Consider the following 19,768-nt stretch of genomic DNA (forward strand, 5'->3'; position numbering starts at 1 on the left):
AAAGGAATCTCAGGTTATGAAAGAGTGGTGTCTTTCTTTAGGTAAAGGAACTAGAATTTTTTCAATATTAGTTTGTAAGTAAATTTTTAAATATTCCTATCTAATTCATTTCCTTGGGAGATGAAACTTCATCATTATTATGCTTCCTGAAACTCAGAGTATTTGGGTGACTTAGTCCTTACACAATTTCAGAAGAAATGGTAAATAAATCCATTTTACTGGCAATTTTGAACTGTGTTTCACCTTGACAAAAATTTGACAGCAAAGCCCATCAACCTGAATTTCCACCTGTGCACCTCAGGCAACTGGTACAGATTGTCTAGAAAGAACAGGAAACCTGTCCACCATGGGAGAGGTGTGAGGTGAGAGCACACTGAAAGTACTGTGTTTCTTATGTCACTTGAACTTTCTGGACCTTGACTGCTTGTAAAACAAGTCAGAATTAATGGTCTTTATGGATAATGAGGAATAGAACAAGTAATTTCTGAAGTTCATTGAGCAACAAATTCCACTTTTACTATCATTTATTCATAACAAAGTACAGATGATATAAAGATAAATTGGCACATATGAACTAATAACAAACATTTACATGGGGCTGGAACACATCTATTAGTATATGTGCTCATTATAGGGAAAAACCAATACCAGGTGATTTGGCAAATTAGTTCTTAACCACAGTGCCAAACAATAAGCTTCCTCATAATTAACATAATTACGGTGCCTTCCGGATGCTAGATGCCTGACTGCCTGACTGAAAGTAATCTCATAAATATTGCCTAATATTACTTGGTAAATTTTTATTGAAATAAATAAAAGAAAAGCTGAAAAAAGCAAGGAAAGAAGGAAAAGAGAGGAGAGAAAAATTTGCTTTGACATGCTATATGTAAAAAAATTAATGTTCTTTTTCAAAGACAAGAATTATACCCTTTTGCAGTCCAGCTGCACTTTTATCCACTGTAACTTGATAATATTTCCTTTAAAAATAAAAGAATCCTGGGACACAATATTCTTCCTTTCAAGTTTTTTTTTTTTAAGTTCCAGTATGGCAATAGACCCATTTAGCAAGTTAAGTACAAGGGGCCTAGATATTCCATGCTCTGGTAAGAACTATGAGTATCATCTTTGGCCAGATTCCAGTGAGGATTTCCCTCTCTCCTGATCTCTCTATCTCTGAATCAGACACAAAAAATTATCAGAAACAAGGCAGAAAGTGTCTATAGCAAAGGTAGGTTTGGTTTTTCTCTAGCCTTTGGTATCAAGCTTCATGAAACTCATACACAGCCTAATCTATCTTATATATTTTTAGGCTGACATTTCAAAAATGTTATATGTTCACTATTCTGTCCAAATTTTCTTGAAAACATTTGTGCTGAGATGTTTAATTTTCTTTAATAATCACAGTTTTCACTCAACTGTGAAAAAAGTAGGCAAGGTATAAATATTTATTTTATAGAATTTTTCATAGCAAATAATTTCCATTATGTAAGAAATGGGAAATAATATCCATTTGCATTATTTAGCACCACATACCCTCCAGTCAGATAAACAATTATTCCAAATTTTTCTCTTAATGAAGTTTCACTAACAACTCATGAGTAGGTGAAAGTTTGCTTTTTATTTAGTCTTGGAAGAACACTGAAAGAAATAGGCAGGGAATGTGACAGTGAGGAAGAACTCCTTATGTAGCTAGCCACATGTGGCTTGTCAGCGTCAGGGGAATCTGGGGATAACGTTACATATTTCCGTTTAGTAAGGGTATCCATGGTGGTAACTCTCATGATGACGGTAGTCATCCTGATAACCATCCTGGTACCCTCGATGGTAACTATGGTAACCATAGCCTGCATACTCATCTTCTGGACACCGCATCCCCAATGACTGCTGAATGGCCATCTCTTGTCTCCGAAGTTGCATTGAATCAATTAAATCATACACAATGACCATAGACCACATCGGAGAAGGGTACCAGGATTTGACATTTCCATCTTTTCCAACTAGGAGCATGGAGAAGTACTCTGGGCTCACTTGAAAATAGTTACGTATGTCTTTCACCAAATGGGCAGGAACGTCTTCTCGCTCAACAACGGAGCTCCCTAGAACAGCATGGGAATAGTTGTTAGTGAAGAGTCAGAGCTCATAAAAACATCAAAGTGAGAGGAAATCACTGTGAGAATAGAGAGAAGGTCCAAGAGCCTTTTCCCTTCAGCTCAAAATCCAATTAAAGAAGTTTCATCTGGGTTTTTTTCCTGCTAGAAATTAAGTATTCCTAGTGTTCTGCAACATTGCTAATGTCAAACTTTGGGGCACATGACACCTCTTTTGTAGGAATGTTTAAAAATATCAAACCAATCCCTTAATTTAAAAATTTGACAGCAAAGCCCATCGACCTGAATTTACATCTGTGCACCTCAGGCAACTGGTACAGATTGTCTTCCCAAGATCAACTTCTTTAAAATTTGTCACTAACAAAGATATTATTCATGTTTCTAAGTCTACTTCCAATCAGCTTAGTGACTTCTTTGCAATTACAATTTTTCTTTTGGTGCTCATCTTTATAACAAATACCTTACTTCTTTGAAAAATACTAATTATGTTATGATCTGGATGAATTTAATTAAAGTATTATGGTGCATGGACAAAAAAAGAAAGAAGAGAAAAAGGACTAATATTTTCTAGGGATCTGCTCTGTGGGGCACTGTGCCAGGTGTTTACACATATCTCATTTAAAGATTTGTTGGTCTTGGAAAGAAGAATTAGAAGGATTGGATTTGCTTTCTGAAACCTTCAGTCAATAGTCATTTTCTTTCAGCTTCTCTAAGCCTTTTTATTTCCTTAACTGTTGTAAGGGAAGCAAGGAAATATGACCTATGTCATAAAACTATTTTGAGAAATAACCCAAAAAGAAAATGCTGTCTAAACCATAAAGCCTTACGCAGACAAAAAAACAAAAACAAAAACAAAAAACTGCTATTTTAGTTGAGAAAATGGGTGTTTTTACTTTTACTTTGAAGGATTTTATATTAGAAACAATATTTGTCTTTGCATTCCACCCCCTTCCCCTACACGCATACTGTGCACACACCCGTGCTTGCACACACCCGTGCTTGCACACACCCGTGCTTGCACACATGCACACAACACACACAGAGGAAACTTTGTTCATCTTTGAGGTATATCTACTGCTTGCATTTAACTTAATATGATTTACCTGAACTTAACACCCATTCATATTATTTTAAAATATCATGTTACCATTAATCGGGAATAGTTCTAAAACTCCGCCAACTTCCTCTCCAACGCCCAGAAGCTTTAGAATAGTTATGTGGCGCAGACCTGAGAGAAAAAAGAAAGATGCAAGTTAGAGGAAAGAGTCCTAAGACATCTTTTACTGCCAAGGACCTGATAGCTAACAATTGAAAATCTCTTAAAAAGAATATAAAAATACAACCAAGCAGAATTAATCTATTTTAATTTTATCCATAAGAAAGGAGTACTTTTAAAACCTTGAAAAGGGACCAATTGCTGATTTTAGGAGTAACAAGAATCAGATTGGGGGTTATAGATTGAAATGGAAGAATCTGTTCTATAACTGTCATTCTCACTATTAAATGAAGAAAATGAACATTGAAACATTAAAATATCTGAAGTCTGCAATCTAAGCTGATTAGTCTTCTGAAAAAAGTTGAACCTAAAGTGATAATAGCTTTTATTAGATAATGTTATTTGAGAAAAGACTGCAGGTTCCATCTATCAGGATGGTTAAAGAACTAGCCCTGCTTAATCCTGAAATAGTTTGTTAGCTTAACTTGCAAGTTTTTATCACTTATTTGGAAGATGCAAGGGAGCCTTCACATCCTCAGCGAAAGTTTCAGGGATGGAGAGATAGATGGTCAGGCCCTATTAGCTTGTTGAAATATTTTTGAAGATGAAATGCATGTGAAGAGATTCAGAAGAAAGAAAATTGGAAAATGAGCTGGGTATGGTGGTGCACGCCTGTAATCCCAGCGGCTTTGGAGGCTGAGACAGGAGAATAGAAAGTTCAAAATCAGCCTCAGTGACTTAAGGCCCTGAGCAACTTAGGAGCCCTTGTCTCAACATAAGAGCCCTAGGGGAAGGAAGGAAGGAAGGAAGGAAGGAAGGAAGGAAGGAAGGAAGGAAGGAAGGAAGGAAGGGAGGGAGGGAGGGAGGGAGGGAGGGAGGGAAACTGTGAAGACAAAGAGACTGTCAAATCCTCATGTCAAGAATTTAGACAAAACCTCAGCCTAGTCCGGGTAATAACTTGGAGCTAATAATAAGATTATTGATGGTATTTATTGTTCAGGGGCGAAAATTAAAAGCTGCCCTGGGAAGGCTTTTGTTAAGGAGCCAAAATCAAGACGAAATGTTATTATTCACAATTTTATGTTTTTCTTTTTGCTTTTACCCTTTTCCCAGAGAGGTGAAGCATTCTAGTCTAAATATTGTGAGTCATATTTCAAAAGGAAAGATCATGAATTTAATCATTCCTGGAAAATATAACTTGTTCACATTTCCTGGATATTACAAAAGGATTTGATGTGGGACCGGCTTTGTGCACAGAGATTAAAAATAAAACACCACCTAGTAATTACTGCAAAGGCATCTTTAGAAAGTTAGCAAACCATGATTTTATTTATATGCTTACTGTGGTAGGTCATTAACTGTTCTAAGAATTTCTGTCTTACCTAGCACCATTGAGGACTATAATTTTAAATATGCTTAAGAACACTAGCACAACTGAATTTTCTATATGTTGATACAAAGTCTAAAATTATAAGCCTGGATAATAGGACCGTGAGTAAAAATTCATGAATTTTTCTTACCATTTTGAGCTAGTTTTTTGTTTTCTTTTGAGTTAATTGACATCTTAAAATTGAAAAGTACTTATAATTTTACAGGTACAAGTTTATACCAAGGAACCAGGTCCTAATAATGCTCCACAAAACTTAAACACACCCTTTTTTATTTTTTTATTTTATTTATTTCTTTTTTATTTATATATGAAAGCAGAATGCATTACAATTCTTATTACACATATAGAACACATTTTTTCATATCTCTGGTTGTATACAAACTGTATTCACACCAATTTGTGTCTTCATACATGTACTTTGGATAATAATGACTCCATGTCCCCTCCCTTCCCCTCCCACTCCTCTGCCCCATCTAGAGTTTATGTATTCCTCCCATGTTCCCTCTCCCTATCCCACTATGAATCAGCCTCCTTATATCAAAGAAAACATTCGGCATTTGGTTTTCTGGGATTGGTTAACTTCACTTAGTATTATCTTCTCTAACTCCATCTATTTACCTGTAAATGCCATGATTTTATTCTCTTATTGCTGAATAATATTCCATTGTGTATATATGCCACATTTTTTTTTTATCCATTCATCTATTGAAGGGCATCTAGGTTGATTCCACAGTTTAGCTATTGTGAATTGTGCTGCTATAAACATTGATGTGGCTGTGTCCCTGTAGTAAGCTTTTTTAAGTCCTTTGGGTACAGACCAAGGAGAGGGATAGGTAGGTCAATGGTAGTTCCATTCCAAATTTTCCAAGAAATCTCCATGATGCTTTCCATATTGGCTACACCAATTTGCAGTCCCACCAGCAGCATATGAGTGTACCTTTTCCCCCACATCCTTGCTAACATTTATTGTTGTTTGTCTTCATAATAGCTGCCATTCTGACTGGAGTGAGATGAAATCTCAGAGTGGTTTTGATTTGCATTTCTCTAATTGCTAGTGATGATGAACATTTTCCATATATTTGTTGATTGATTGTGTATCCTCTTCTGAGAAGTGTCTGTTCAGGTCCTTGGCCTATTTATTGATTGGGTTATTTGTTTTTTTGGTGTTTAGCTTTTTTATTTCTTTATATGCCCTAGAGATTAGTGCTCTATCTGATGTCTGAGGAGTAAAAATTTGCTCCCAAGATGTATGCTCTCTATTCACCTCACTTATTGTTTCTTTTGCTGAGAATAAACTTTTATTTTCTTCCCATTTATTGATTCTTGATTTTAAGTTTTGTGCCACAGGAGTCTTATTAAGGAAGTTGGAGCCTAATCCCACATGAAGGAGATTAGGGCCTACTTTTTCTTCTATTAGACACAGGGTCTCTGGTTTTATTCCTAAGTCCTTGATCCATTTTGAGTTGAGTTTTGTGCATGGTGAGAGATAGGAGTTTAATTTCATTTTGTTGCATATGGATTTCCAGTTTTCCCAGCACCATTTGTTGAAGAGGCCTTCTTTTCTCCAATGCATGTTTTTGGCACCTTTATCTAATATAAGATAAATGTAATTTTGTGGATTAGTTTCAGTGTCCTCTATTCTGTACCATTGGTCTAGCAGTCTGTTTTGGTGTCAATACCATGCTGTTTTTGTTACTATTACTCTGTAGTATAGTTTAAGGTCTTGTATAGTGATGCCACCTGCTTTACTCTTCCTGCTAAGGACTGCTTTAACTATTCTGGGTCTCTTATTTTTCCAGATGAATTTCATGACTGCTTTTTCTATTGATATGAGGTATGTCATTGGAATTTTGACTGGAATTGCATTAAATCTGTATAGTGCTTTTGGAAGTATGGTCATTTTGATAATATTAATTATGCCTATCCAAGAGCAAATTAGATCTTCCCATTTTCTTAGGTCTTCTTTGACTTATTTCTTTAGGGTTCTCTAATTTTCATTATATAGCTCTTTCACCTCTTTCATTAAGTTGATTCCCAAATATTTTATTTTATTTTTTGAGGCTATTGTAAATGGGGTAGTTGTCCCCATTTCCTTCTCAGAGCATTTGTCACTGATATACAGAAATGCCTTTGATTTATGGGTGATTTTATATCCTGCTACTTTGCTGAATTCATTTACTAGTTCTAGAAGTTTTTTAGTGGAACTTTTAGGATCTTCTAGTATAGAATCATGTCATCAGCAAATAGTGCCAATTTGAGTTCTTCTTTTCCTATATGTATCCCTTTAATTTCTTTTGTCTAATTGCTCTGGCCAGTAAACACATCCTTTTTTAAAATAAAGTAGTTTTATAATTAACTAATGATTCTTCATCCTAATAGATGTATTAAAATAAAGCCAAGAATGGTGGCTACTGGGGAGTTTGAGGCAGAAGGATTGTATTTTGAAGTCAGTTTCAGCAATTTAGCAAGAAACCCTGTCTCAAAATAAAACTTAGAATGGCTGCGGGTGTGACTTAGTGGCAGAGTACTCTCCTGGCATCCACAAGGCCCTGGATTTGATCCCCAGTACAAAAAAATAGAAGTATCAAAATAATGCTGATTCATCTATATTCTATTTATGAACTTTTAAATCTGTGACCTTTAACTACTTCCTCTTTCCCCCTATATCCCCAGTAACTCCTAATTTCCCCTGTGCAGATGTATAGCACATATGTGACTTCCATTTTTGAAATTGCTATCATCTTCTAAGTTCACCACTGAACTTAGTACTAAATTGTATGTATTGTGCTTTGTACTGTCTATATGTCCATACTCAGCCCACTAGTATAATAATGTTTGGTAAATAATGTTATCTCTTTGTTTTCAAAATACTGAGCAATTCACTACAAATGAACAGTAAACTGTGTTTCTTTGTGACCTGTTTGGGTTTAAAACAAGGTTCTGTTTAACAGATCTTTCTGTCTTTTTAGTGTCCAGGTATAGATCAAAATCCTTTTTAAGGGAAAGGTAAGAGTGTAGTCTGCTTCAATTAATATATACATTCACAAAGCTATTCCTAGTTTACAGAAGATATTTAATCTTTGAAGAAGAATCCAGTAATGGTACCTAAGTAAATACCCAAATATTACCAAAATAAATAATGATATCTAGGCTTTACCATCTAGATATGTTTATTAAAAAACATAATCAGACAACAAACAGTAAAGATCCTCAAAAGTAAAGAAGTAGATATTTAGATATTTTCAAATACCTTAATGAGGAACATTAAAAGAAAAAATTATATAATTGACTAAAGCTCAAGTCTGAAGGCAACTTTATATTCAATATAATGGAGCATGTGTCTGGGAATCTGCAGACTGGACTGGGGAATATTTGGATGATCTAAGTGTCTGTGTTCTTTTTCAGAATTGACCAGAAAAAGACTGGTATGGAAAGCAGAAATGAGGTGACTCCCCACTCACCAAAATTGCATGCCTGACCACTGAGGGCAGAGAGCTGCTGTGAATAAGCCCAGTCTTCATCATTGGGAGCAGAGATCACCAGCAAACGCCTCCTCCATCGGAACCTGGAACAGAAGCACAAGGCCAGGGCCACTGCTTCAAACAATAGATGCCAGTATAAGATCGCACCATAACGCTAGCTGTCAGTTTTTTCCATGCCCAGAATAAAAATCACTGACCCACAAAACTGTCCTGGGAATTCTCAGATTAAGCTGCATTACCACATTCTTGAACTTTTTCTGTTGTATCTTCACAGTCTGCCTACTTCAGTGTTTGTATGATGGGTCACATATGAGTCAGTGGTGATGAGGTCACTTGCCTGATGAGGTCACTTGCAGAGAACAAAGCTCTCAAATGTAATGAAAACTGGCTAAAACTGGATGTTAAATGGTAGCATCAGAAGTAAGGAACACAGAAGAGAAATGAAGAGAACTCAAGTCCTGGCTCAGTTCCTTCAAAGGCTTAGAAGGGGTTAAAAAATAAATATGTGGTCAAGAAACAGAGGAGAGAATGACAACTGAATTTTTAAGTAGATGATAGTGACAGAAAGTAGGGAAATGGAAAAGCTGCTCAAAGGGTCAAAGAGGGTTCCTTAAAAAGCAAAACACCATATACCCTCCTCAGGAGCCAGTGGTTCTTCCAGAACAAATGCAGGTCTAAAATTTACCTTCTTATCATTAATAAGAGTCAACACAGAGTACTCCTATGACATGGAAAGGTGTTAAGCCCTGCGCCAGAGGATTTTAGGATATATAATAGTAAACTTGACTTATGCTCTTACAGCTCTGACATGGTAGGATAGTAGAAAGAGCTCTTGTCTTGAAGCTGGGAAACCTGAGTTCAAGTTTCTCACTACTATTTTTTGGGGGTATCCTTAGTATGTCACACAATTCACTTAGGTCTCCATTTTTCCCTAGTCTAGAACTGAAAATATCAGTGTCTACTTCCAAGGAATGTTACAAGAATTAAACTCTAAAACCTACCAGTGTGATTTATCCACACAATAACGTGGGTGTAGAAGAGCATATCATAATTTGCAGGCTCCTGATGATAGAATTTTATCCACTGACAGACCTTAGACATTATCTATTGCAATGCCATATGAAAACCTATTCAATTCTTATGACTGTAAAGCATTTTAGAGCTCACTTTCACCACACAGTAAGTTCCTCACCAGGGTCAAAGAGAGCATAGTGTATTTCCTCCATTTCACAGAGGACAAAATGACACTTAAAGAAGTAAGTAACTTTCCCAACTGGTAAATCTCAGGTGGTACCAAAATATAGACTTCTATGCCGCCTGGTCTAGTGGTTTCCCTAGTCTGCCACCCACCGAGGTGATGCTTAGCTAGCACTCTCAGGGTCCCCAATGAGGTATGAAAGATGGAGAGTGTCTTCTGCCTTCAGTGCAAATGACCACAGGGCGTTAGGCACTTCACCAAGCTGGCAGCCAGATGATTTTATTCACAGCTTCTTCCCTGCCCCTTCTAGTTTCAGAGTGAACATGAGAATTTTCAACTCTGAAGAAAATGGCCTCTTGGGGGAACAGTGGTTTGGGAGAATGAGAGAAAATGATAGTCTGACGAAATACAACCTCTGAATGGATGGCTGTCACAAGGCTTGCCAAGAATTGCTTGCTGTGACATTACATTTGCTTCCTCTGCTTATTTTTCTTCAAAGGGAAAGAAAAACTCAAATCTCCACTGAGGATAAAGAGATGAATGTTTTTGGCACAGAGGAAAGGTAAAGAGTATCTGAGTCTGTCCGAAGTTTCCTGGGAAAAAGAACAGTGACGGCTGTCGGGTCACAAACACGGTCTCCTGTACTTCCCTGCTTCCTTAGGAGGCATGCCAGACCAGCACTGGTCCCCAGCCAGGATCCCAACCAGGCCAGCCTTCCTGGCCTCACGCGGTGCAGTAGGGTGTCCTGGACGGAGCTATTTTGGGTGAAGTCTATTTTGGCTTGTTTACCTGTGTGCACCACTGAGTGTAGTCCTGATGGGAGAGGGATGGGAGCTGAGATTCCTTGTCCCAGACACAACTGACAGAAGTCATTTCCCCCAGGTAATGATCATCATTCTTCCCACACAGCATCACATGAGGATACAAGGCCCCAGTACGCGACACTGAAGGAAATAACTTCAACACATGTGAGATGTGAACTGGACCCAGATCCTTATTTTGGAAAAATTGTTTTTCTGTCACTTTAGCTTTTCGGTAAATAAAAATCCTACAAGCTAGGCATATATTCGTTTCTCTTAGCTGGCATTCCCAATTTAGTGTGCATATGCCCACTCTTTGGGGCTTCTGTCTCAGGAAAAGGTAATTATAGCCCGAACCAAATGAGGATTGCTAAAGACCAGACTGGCTTCAGGGTCTGGTCAGCTGAAACCAGGCTGTGCAGACTCACCAACAACTCAGCACATTTGAAGGAAAATTCCCACTTGGATACTGGTTTATTCACAGAACCACTTTGTTTATTTCATTTCTCTTGGCCTGGTTTCAATTCTCAAGTATTTACCGAATCTCTCTCACTTCTCCTTTAATGACAAAGTTCTCTAATAGGAGCTGAATTAACTGACCCTAGTACCACTATTAGCTAGCACTTACTGAATACTTACTTTGTGCTAGGTCCTAGGCCATCATTACCTTTAATATTGAATTTATCCATCACAGCAATCTTAAGAATAGACACACTTATTATTTTGCAAAAGCCCAGAGTATTTAATTCACCCAAGGTCACACATAGTGAGTTGAAAACCAAGATTCCAACTCAGGGATGTTTTGCTCACTCCTTTAGTAATATGCTATTCCATTTTAATTTTTAAGATCAATGATAATTATCAGCAGAATAATATCGTGAGTTGTGGCCACCATGAGACAATTAAGTTATAATCAAATGCCACCTTGAATATCCATAGTAGGCAAATGTTCCTGAAACAGTAATGACTAGAGGAGTTTTTAAGGCTCTTAAATAAGATGGAAAATACATTGACATATTTTAGGACCCCATCTAAGTTAAAAGACTGTAGATGCAAAATATTTGTACATGTCATAAAAATCAAAGAAATGCCAAATTCAAGCCAATGACCAATCTGGGTAATATTGTAAGCTTTTGTGAATGAACAAAAGCAAGGTAATGTCACCTTTCCTTTAAAATTTTGAAATCCTTGACATAATCATTATTAAAAAAATACTCTCCCTGGAGAGGGTGAAAAGAATCCCATGAGATGCCTGTAGCTGCAGGTCTCAAAACTGCCCCAAATCTTTGGTTTTAAGTAATATCAGTGAATTAGATGATAGGTATCTGCTTTAGAGAGTGGGCAATTGAGTTTACCTGGATGTTTGTATTTCAATAGGTTTGCATCTTTCACTTCTAGGAGATTCAAAATTAAAAAGAAAAAGTTGCCAAAGAATCAAAATCATAATAATTATATATTTATATGATATATATTTAAGAATATGTGTTTATATATGTGGATGCACTTTATCAATATATATTTTAAAAGGATTCTTTTTTATACTTACAATTTATGTTCTTGTATAGCTTAAAAACATTTGGTCTAATAAAATGACAACCTTAAAACTCAAATTACAATGTGTATCTGAATAATTGGTTAGGAAGTGTAATTTAAGTTGAGATCTTACTAACTGTACACAGTTTCAGAACATCTAAGAAAACTTTAGATTCCCTGTATCTATAAGTTAACTTATTAAAGTTAAATATCATTTAAATACTCAGAGGCTTGGGTTGTGTATTTCAAATAATTAAAAGAAATAAATGTATAATGGGTCTGTGAAATGATGAAGTTGTACTGGATTTGTAAGCAATAGCAAAGTCCTCTTAAATGTGGTAGCCAACATGTGCAAGGGTTATAAATAAAAAATAAATTTTAACTTAAAAGTTAAAGAGAGAACTGAGGTCTTCAAGTTATAACATGAACATATTTAACATTGATTGTTATGCTCAGTGCCCCAGAACTTGATGAAAAGTCATCTGTTCAGTGGAATCCTGAGCCCTTTCTCAGCCTAGACTGGCTGAAGGCTGGGTGGGGCTTAAATTTTAATGAAGGGGCACCCCCTTCCATTTCTATCTGGGATATTTGCACTAGACTGAGAATCTGGATGAAGGAAGTCTCAGGTTCCTTTCAGTTCTGAAATCCTGTGATTTTAAGAGTGTCTTCCTTCACTTCAAACTCTGGGCCTCTAGATTCAGAACTAAAAATAATTCACATTATATTTTCAAAAGGAGCATAAGATAAAAAGGTAGATATTGGAAATCAGATTGTCCTGGAGCCACTGACTCCTGTCATTAACTCTAGCTCTGAGATTAGAGAAAGTTGTTTATCTTCATTAGCTTCAGTTGTAAGGTAACGATTGTTATGGATCATGGGATTATACTGAAGATTAAATTAGGGAATGAAAGTGAAGTGCTTGGCACAGAGATGAGCACCCAAAAAATGAGCACAGGAAGAAATGCTGGGGAATGATACTGGCCAAATTATATTGTTACATTGTGTGCATGTACAAATATATAACAATAAATCCCACCATTATGTACAGCTACAATGCACCAATAAAAAAATGTGGAGGAAAAAAATGATCAGAGCAACACTGGGAGGGAGACAGAGCTATGGCTACCATTATTTCATCTTATGAATCAGAGTTTATAAAAGCAGGTTTATTGAGAAGCACAGAGTCAACATAGCTAATAAGTTATAGACCCAAAACTTGGATGAATGATAAATCCTATGTTCTCTATATATCATGATGTTAAGTGCTAAGACACCCAAACCTCCTGAACCTATAGGAATCTAGATTATCCATTAATCATCTAATTCTTGATAGGGTATGGAAAATGTGCTTTTGCCTAAGTGATATACATTTAATACTGAGCCTCTTGGCAAAGCTAACTTCATTTCTGGAACCCCTTGGCCACACAGTACAGTTGGGTGGAGTCTAAACTGAGTTCTCTGGGAACTTGTTTGTTGGTGGTGGATTTTGGCAGTTTTACACTTTCTAGGGCCTAAAGTCCCTATAGAATTTTTAAGCATTGGGGAGAAACGGAGGAGAGAGGAAATTAGATTTTTTTAAACATTTTTATCTGGGTATGTTCCTTCCCCAGTTATATGGGGGTTGCTGTAAAAAGTTTTTCATAAACGACGTTCCCTGGAGAGTCAGGGATCTGGGTCAAGATGATTTCTCCTTTTGAGGTCTTGTGGGGCTTTAGCATTGTAAGAAGGAGAAAATCAAGGGCAGTGTGCCAAATCCTGTTTAGAACCAGAAGGGGCCTAACAAATAAATATGTAAAATTAAAATGCTATATCAGAGCTCTCTAAATTAACTGCTGAATAAAATTAATCTTCACAGTTCAGAATTCCATATTCTGTACCAAAGAGGAACAGAAAAAAAGAGAGTAAAGATCTATCCAAAACCATAAAATCAATGTTCATGCTTGGAGCTGAACCCAGCCAGCTACTTCCAACAGGAAGACTAAGCCCAGCAGCCAGCCCACTGTAGGACAGACAGGCCTCTCTCCAGGGAGGGTCACTCTGGAAACATGAGTGGCCCTGTGTTTCTTTGGCATTTTCATTAGTTCATTTAGAACAAATCTGTGCCTGCCTCTTCCAGGACTGCGAAGGTGATTTTACCTGGATAGGAAATTCTCCAGGGACTGCTTCTTGTCTTCCTTGCAAACAATGCCCTCCTTCTTCTGCTTCTCCAAATCTCTGATTCGGGACTGGAAAGTATCGATGAGGTCGAACACAGACTTCATTGCAATCGGCACCTCATAGTATTGCTGTTTAAGAAAAAACAGTTCATGGAATGTATAGGTGCTTTTTTTCACTCTGTTCAATGGACAGAGAATTGGAGTGTTCAGGGGAGTGCTAGGGAAATCCTTTCAGTTAGACCTGGAGGGCTCATTGATCTATAAACACTCTCTTGCAGTGTACCCTCTGCTGATGTTTCTGAGGCTCAGAGTCTGTGAAACAACTGCCAATTTTACAAAGAATTCTTGACTGCATCCCTCCCTTCCCATACAAATCCTGGGTTTGCTTTCCTGATCCTGGGATTAAGCTGGTTCCTATTCAATATACAAGCAGGAAAGTGAGAAGCACTGCACCTAACACAGGAAACCAGATGGAATGACGTGTTGAGAGTATGTGAACTTGTTCCCACCATGGCCTGCCTTGTGGTCCCAGGGATTGTTTTATTGATGGAGCAACACTTAATATTAGGCCATGTGTGCTTATGTATTCTCAGAAACAAGTTGGGATCCAATGTAAAGACATGAAATTCAGTTTCCTGGATCACAGCAGTCTGAACATACAAAAGCTACCTGAGATAGATTCAGGAGCTGGCTAAGCATCACCGGCATAAACTGGAGAGCAGTCTGGATGTGGCATGGAATTCACCATGAAGATCATATCATCCAAACTCTCATTTTAGAGATGGGGCAACACATACACATAATGAATTGATGAAGTGATTTCTCTTCAGATCCAGACAAATACTGAAAATCTCGTCAGTTATTTTGATAGTCCAGACAACTATTTTTTCTCTGTCAATCTACTAGAATGATTAAGACATTGGGTTGTGGAGCCAGCCTCCAGTATCAGGTCCAACACTGAGTAAAATTGGGCAAATTATTTATCCATTCTGGGCCTATTTGTTTCTCTACGAAACAAAAATAATGCTAGTATTTATCTTAGAAGTTTGAGATGAGGATTGCAAAGGATTGAGCCTAGTGCCTGCCATAAGAACTGTACTCGATAAAGTTAGCAATTATTATTATTATTATTATTATTATTATTATTATTATTATTATTACATAGCACAGGTTTTCATGGTTCAGAAACTTTGTCCCTCAGCTCAGAAAGAAAGTAGGTGTGAAATCCTGAAGTCTTGTCCAAGTTGGATCAAGAGGTAAACTTCCAGATCCTTCCAAAAGAGGCCTATGTTAAACATGGGTTTGTTGAAGGCAGAAACCACTTTTCACCTTTTATCCCCAGGGCTTGGAACAAACACCACAGCTATTCAACAAGTGTCTGATGAATGCACAACATTGATGTTAGAGAAGAATTTAGGCTGAGTCAAGTAGCTGGGCCATTGGAGGTCACTCCAACCCAGACTTTCCGAGGGGAACATTTCTGAATGCAAATTCATGGGGCAACTGAAAATATTTGGGCCATTTCAAAACTTTTCCATCTAAGAAATAATTTGTGCTTACTCATACATCGAATGGGCTCACTGACCAAAAAAAAAAAAAAAAAAAAAAAAAAAAAAAAGAAAGAAAGAAAAAAGAAAAAAAAATCAAAAAAAATCATCCTTGTTATTTAAGGAATGGAACCACATCAAACACAACAAGAACCTGTACCTTGACTCTCAGATCCACATCTGTCAGTACCATGAAGAAGTCATTGTAGGTCATTCCATATTCTCTCCTTAGCTCGCCGATGAGATGCTGGTCTACCAGGTCTTCATCATCCACCACACGCATGGGTTTCTCATTATCTTAAGGCAAATGAAATGTGAATAAATGTGGGTGTGGTGAGACAGGAAGGGAACGGGTGGAGGCTCTAGACTCCATCCAGCTCTCATCAGACCACTCTTGGTTTATTTTAGATCTTCAACTCACATTGTGTGTGAATGTAGGTTCCAGGGTGAAATAATAAACATAGGAAAAAACCAAACGAGTAAATAAGCTAGTTTTGAAAGCCACTCTTCTAAGAGGATAAAGCCCCATCTTTGTCTATCCTGTTCATAGAGACTCAGAAGGGGAAATCGAGAGTGAAGCCACTGAGTCACCTCCCCCAGGGAATAGTTTTCACCCTAGATCACCAGGGAACTAGATTCACCCACTTTTGTTAAGTTTTATTTCCATTAAACATAATTCTGAGTCTGAAACCTGTGTGCATGTTCCTCTTTTTTTAGTACAAAATTAACTCTGGAACTCAGTAAACAAATTATAACTATAGAGAAAAATAAAAAGGCTATTTTCAAACTTAGTCACAGGTTCATCTTAACTCCAAAAGAAGTCAAGCTATTCATAATACCAGTTGTGTAAGTTAATACGATTTTAAGCAAAATATGACTGAATTTATTAAGTCTTTAATCATTATGCATTTTCTCAATCATCAAACCCTTGGATAAATATAAATAAAAATAAATCATCATAATTCAGAATGGATCCTGAAGGTGTCACTGGGCTAATGGAAAGCATGACAATCAGGGTAGCTGTCCCTTTACATGGAACTTCTTTGTCTGAAAGGCATTTTAACATTTCCAAGTATAGGGAAACTTTACAAACAGGCTTCATTTACAATGATTTGACTTAAAGACTTTTCAATTTTATGATGATGTTAAAGAGGAATGTATTCAGTAGAAACCATATTTTGAAGTTTGAATTTTAATCTTTTCCTGGTATTCATTTCATGATACTGGGCATCAGAAGCAAGCAACAGCTCCCAGACAGCCATGCAATTATGAGGCCAAACAACAGACACTGCTGCATACTATGTTGTTGAGCTACACGCCATAGCTTAGATTTTTGGTAGTTATATTTATAAAATAGATTGCAGAGGCTTGGGGGAGGCAGATACCAGGGATTGAACTCAGGGCATTCAACCACTGAGCCACATCCCCAGCCCTATTTTGTATTCTATTCAGAGATGGGGTCTCACTGAGTTGCTTAGCGCCTCGACATTGCTGAGGCTAGCTTAGGCTGGCTTTGAAATTGCGGTCCTCCTGCCTCCCCCTCCCCAGCCACTGGGATTATAGGCGTGGACCCTCGAGCCTGGCTGTAAAATGCATTTTTGACTCAGATTCTATTTTCGACTTATAATGGGTGTATCAGGACATAACTCCATCATAAGGTGAAGAGCATCTGTATTTACTTATTCGCTCTCAACAAGTCATAGTGTTTCATAAAACATTTTTTTCACCTTATTATCATAAAGATAATTCTCTGTATTAAAAGTGAATGTGAAAAAAATTAGCAAATATGTGATAACGAGAATATTAACAAAGAGTCTGTTACCAACATCAATATCCACTGAACAGTATTACAGTAGAAACAACCACAATGTAGCAGAAAGGAGGTTGTGTCAACTGTATGGAAGCTTATTTCTTATTGTACTAAACAATACATTATATATTACTCTTTCTGATAAAAAGGAGACAATTACAATTTGACTAATGCTTTGGTTTGTTTGATTAGAAAAATTGAAAAAATATAAATAAGGACCTGGATTTCTCCAAGAAAATACCACAATGAGGGGGAAAAGAATCTGTTTTCCTCCCCAAAGTTACAACATTACTTCCTGGAGGAAGTCCACAGGCACAGGAACTGAGAGCCCATACCAACACCACCTGGTGCTGACTGAAACATAAAAAATGGCATGTCTCAGCCAAGTAAACTATTTTGCAGTTGTACATTTTTGTCATCATTAACTAAATATAAATTAATCTTTAAAAACTGTCAGATTCATGTTATATAAAAACACACTTGTTTATTTTTAGTATGTCTTATTCAGTATAAAAAGCAAGTTGCAGAATAAAAACAGGATGTGACTGTTTTTGGTTAAAAAGAAGTAAAGCAAAAGAAAATACAGTCGAATGGGAACATACACAGCAAGAGGTCCAGACAGACACATAGCAGGTAATAGTGAAAGTGAAATGGGAGAGATGAAGTGGAAAGTGCATGTTTTTCTTTGTGAATAATAATAATAAAGAAAATAATTAAAAGACTGATTCTTTAAAATTCCCTTAACAACTGATATTCTAAGACTTTACAACCCCGATTTTATCTTGCATTTAAAATTAAAATCTTAAATTCCGAACACATTCTTTTTTGCTTTTATTCATTCAACTTATTACTCATCACTAGCGTTCTGAATTGGTTCTGGGTTAGATGCTAGATTCAGAGATTAGTAACCTGGACAGAATTCAAGTTCCTAATTAGAACCAAATTAGACCATTCTTAGTGTCTAACAGATAAAGTCACAAAATCCAATGAAAGGCTGAGATGGAAGGAAGTTAGGGATTGTAGTAGATTTTTAATATAGCACCAATTTTTCACCTCTCCCTTAACCTGTATCCTTGCCCAGTAATTGCACTTCCTGTTATAGTGAACTGGTTGAGATGTCTTGACTGTGAGTTCACCTGCCAGTTATTTGGGCCAATGGAACGTCGGCACAGCTGACACTGTAGAAGATAGAAATGAGGTCTGCATATTTGGATGGTTCTTGCCTCTGCCACTGCCATGCCTGCTAGAGGATAAATCAAGCTGACTTGCCTTCATCTCGTCCCAGCCAAGGCTATCCAGAGCTGACAGCTAGGTGACTCCCAACATATGTAAACCCAGAAAATATCAGCAGATTCACCTAGCCAACCTATAGCCGGCAGAAGATATGTAAGCAAACCCAACCTAGCACAACCTAGATCAGCTACACCCTTCAGATCTGTAACTAAATGAATGTTTGTTATTATTTGCCACTAAAGGCTATGAGTCTTTTCTACATACCGTTATTGTGGCAACAGGTAACTGATACAGATATTATCTAGCCCATTCAATCACATTACTGAGGATGAATGTGGAAACTAAGGAATGACAGTGGAAACTGTGGTATACTGATCAGATCTTCCTCCCTTCAGAACTGAATTTGCTAGGAATAGTCCTAGTTGGATCCCTCCTTGAAAACTGTGCTCCTTAGAAGAGCTCTGCCTTTCCCCAGTCACATCCTTATCCGGGTATAACTCAAATTCAATGGTTGATGCAGTGGGTAGAAGGGATAGATATGAAAGCTGTCCCTCTAGCCTCAGAGTAAACAAGCCCCAATTCACCCTCTGTCCAATATTTCATCCCTCATTCCTCATAGATATTGAGAATATACCTCCTTAACCTCATGCACACAAAACTTAAAGAGTCTCAAAGCTGTTTCTCGGGGAGCTCAATTTATCACAGATCCTGAGGACTGACTTGCTTAAGTTCACATTGTTAGTTAATAATAGAGTGAAGATAAGCACTCAGGTAACATGACTCATCCAACCCAGGGCTCTTCCTACTATACCCATAGAGAACTCAAGAGCAAGATTTAAGCCACACTTTGCTCTACTAGTGTATGGCAAAAACAAACAAACAAACAAACAAAAAACCCTGATTCCACAGTCTGGTTTCTCCTTTCAACCAAAATGTTTCCTGAAATATTTCCATCAAACATTAGAAATAAAACATTTTGCACTCTGAGTCTACTAAAGTATCTACATGTTGTGCCAAGTAAGAGAATCTGCCAGAGAAAAACAACGAAAGCTTCAACTGGCATTGGATCCAACTAGGATGGGGCAACTCAACAGCGGACAGAATCTACTCCAGGTCACTTTGGAGGAAGGTGCATGTGAGGCTAGCTCCTGTCTCCTGCTGCCTGTTCGGGTCACAGGTCTCTGTCATGTTCTGCATTCTGTATAAATCAGGGATAGGAAAACAAGAGGCTCTTTTCCATCTGGAAAAGGAACATAGACTTGGCAACTTCTTGTGAAGTTTATTCAAATTCTGCC

At 37.3% G+C, this 19,768-nt stretch overlaps 1 protein-coding gene across 1 annotated transcript in view; it reads right to left on the reverse strand.

The window, feature by feature from the left end:
• Positions 1 to 848: 848 nt before the first annotated feature.
• Ccdc80 (coiled-coil domain containing 80) overlaps positions 849 to 19,768 on the reverse strand; it is a 36,789-nt gene continuing 17,869 nt past the window's right edge. The window contains exons 4-8 of the mRNA XM_026394554.2: positions 15,591 to 15,727; positions 13,864 to 14,012; positions 8,176 to 8,279; positions 3,256 to 3,336; positions 849 to 2,096 (exon numbers count right to left, since the gene is read on the reverse strand). Coding sequence (XP_026250339.1) covers positions 1,750 to 2,096; positions 3,256 to 3,336; positions 8,176 to 8,279; positions 13,864 to 14,012; positions 15,591 to 15,727 — 818 coding nt within the window. The 3' untranslated portion in view covers positions 849 to 1,749. The remainder of the gene's footprint in view (positions 2,097 to 3,255; positions 3,337 to 8,175; positions 8,280 to 13,863; positions 14,013 to 15,590; positions 15,728 to 19,768) is intronic.

This window comes from Urocitellus parryii, chromosome 2 (genome assembly GCF_045843805.1).
Source record: "Urocitellus parryii isolate mUroPar1 chromosome 2, mUroPar1.hap1, whole genome shotgun sequence".
NCBI lineage: Eukaryota > Metazoa > Chordata > Mammalia > Rodentia > Sciuridae > Urocitellus > Urocitellus parryii.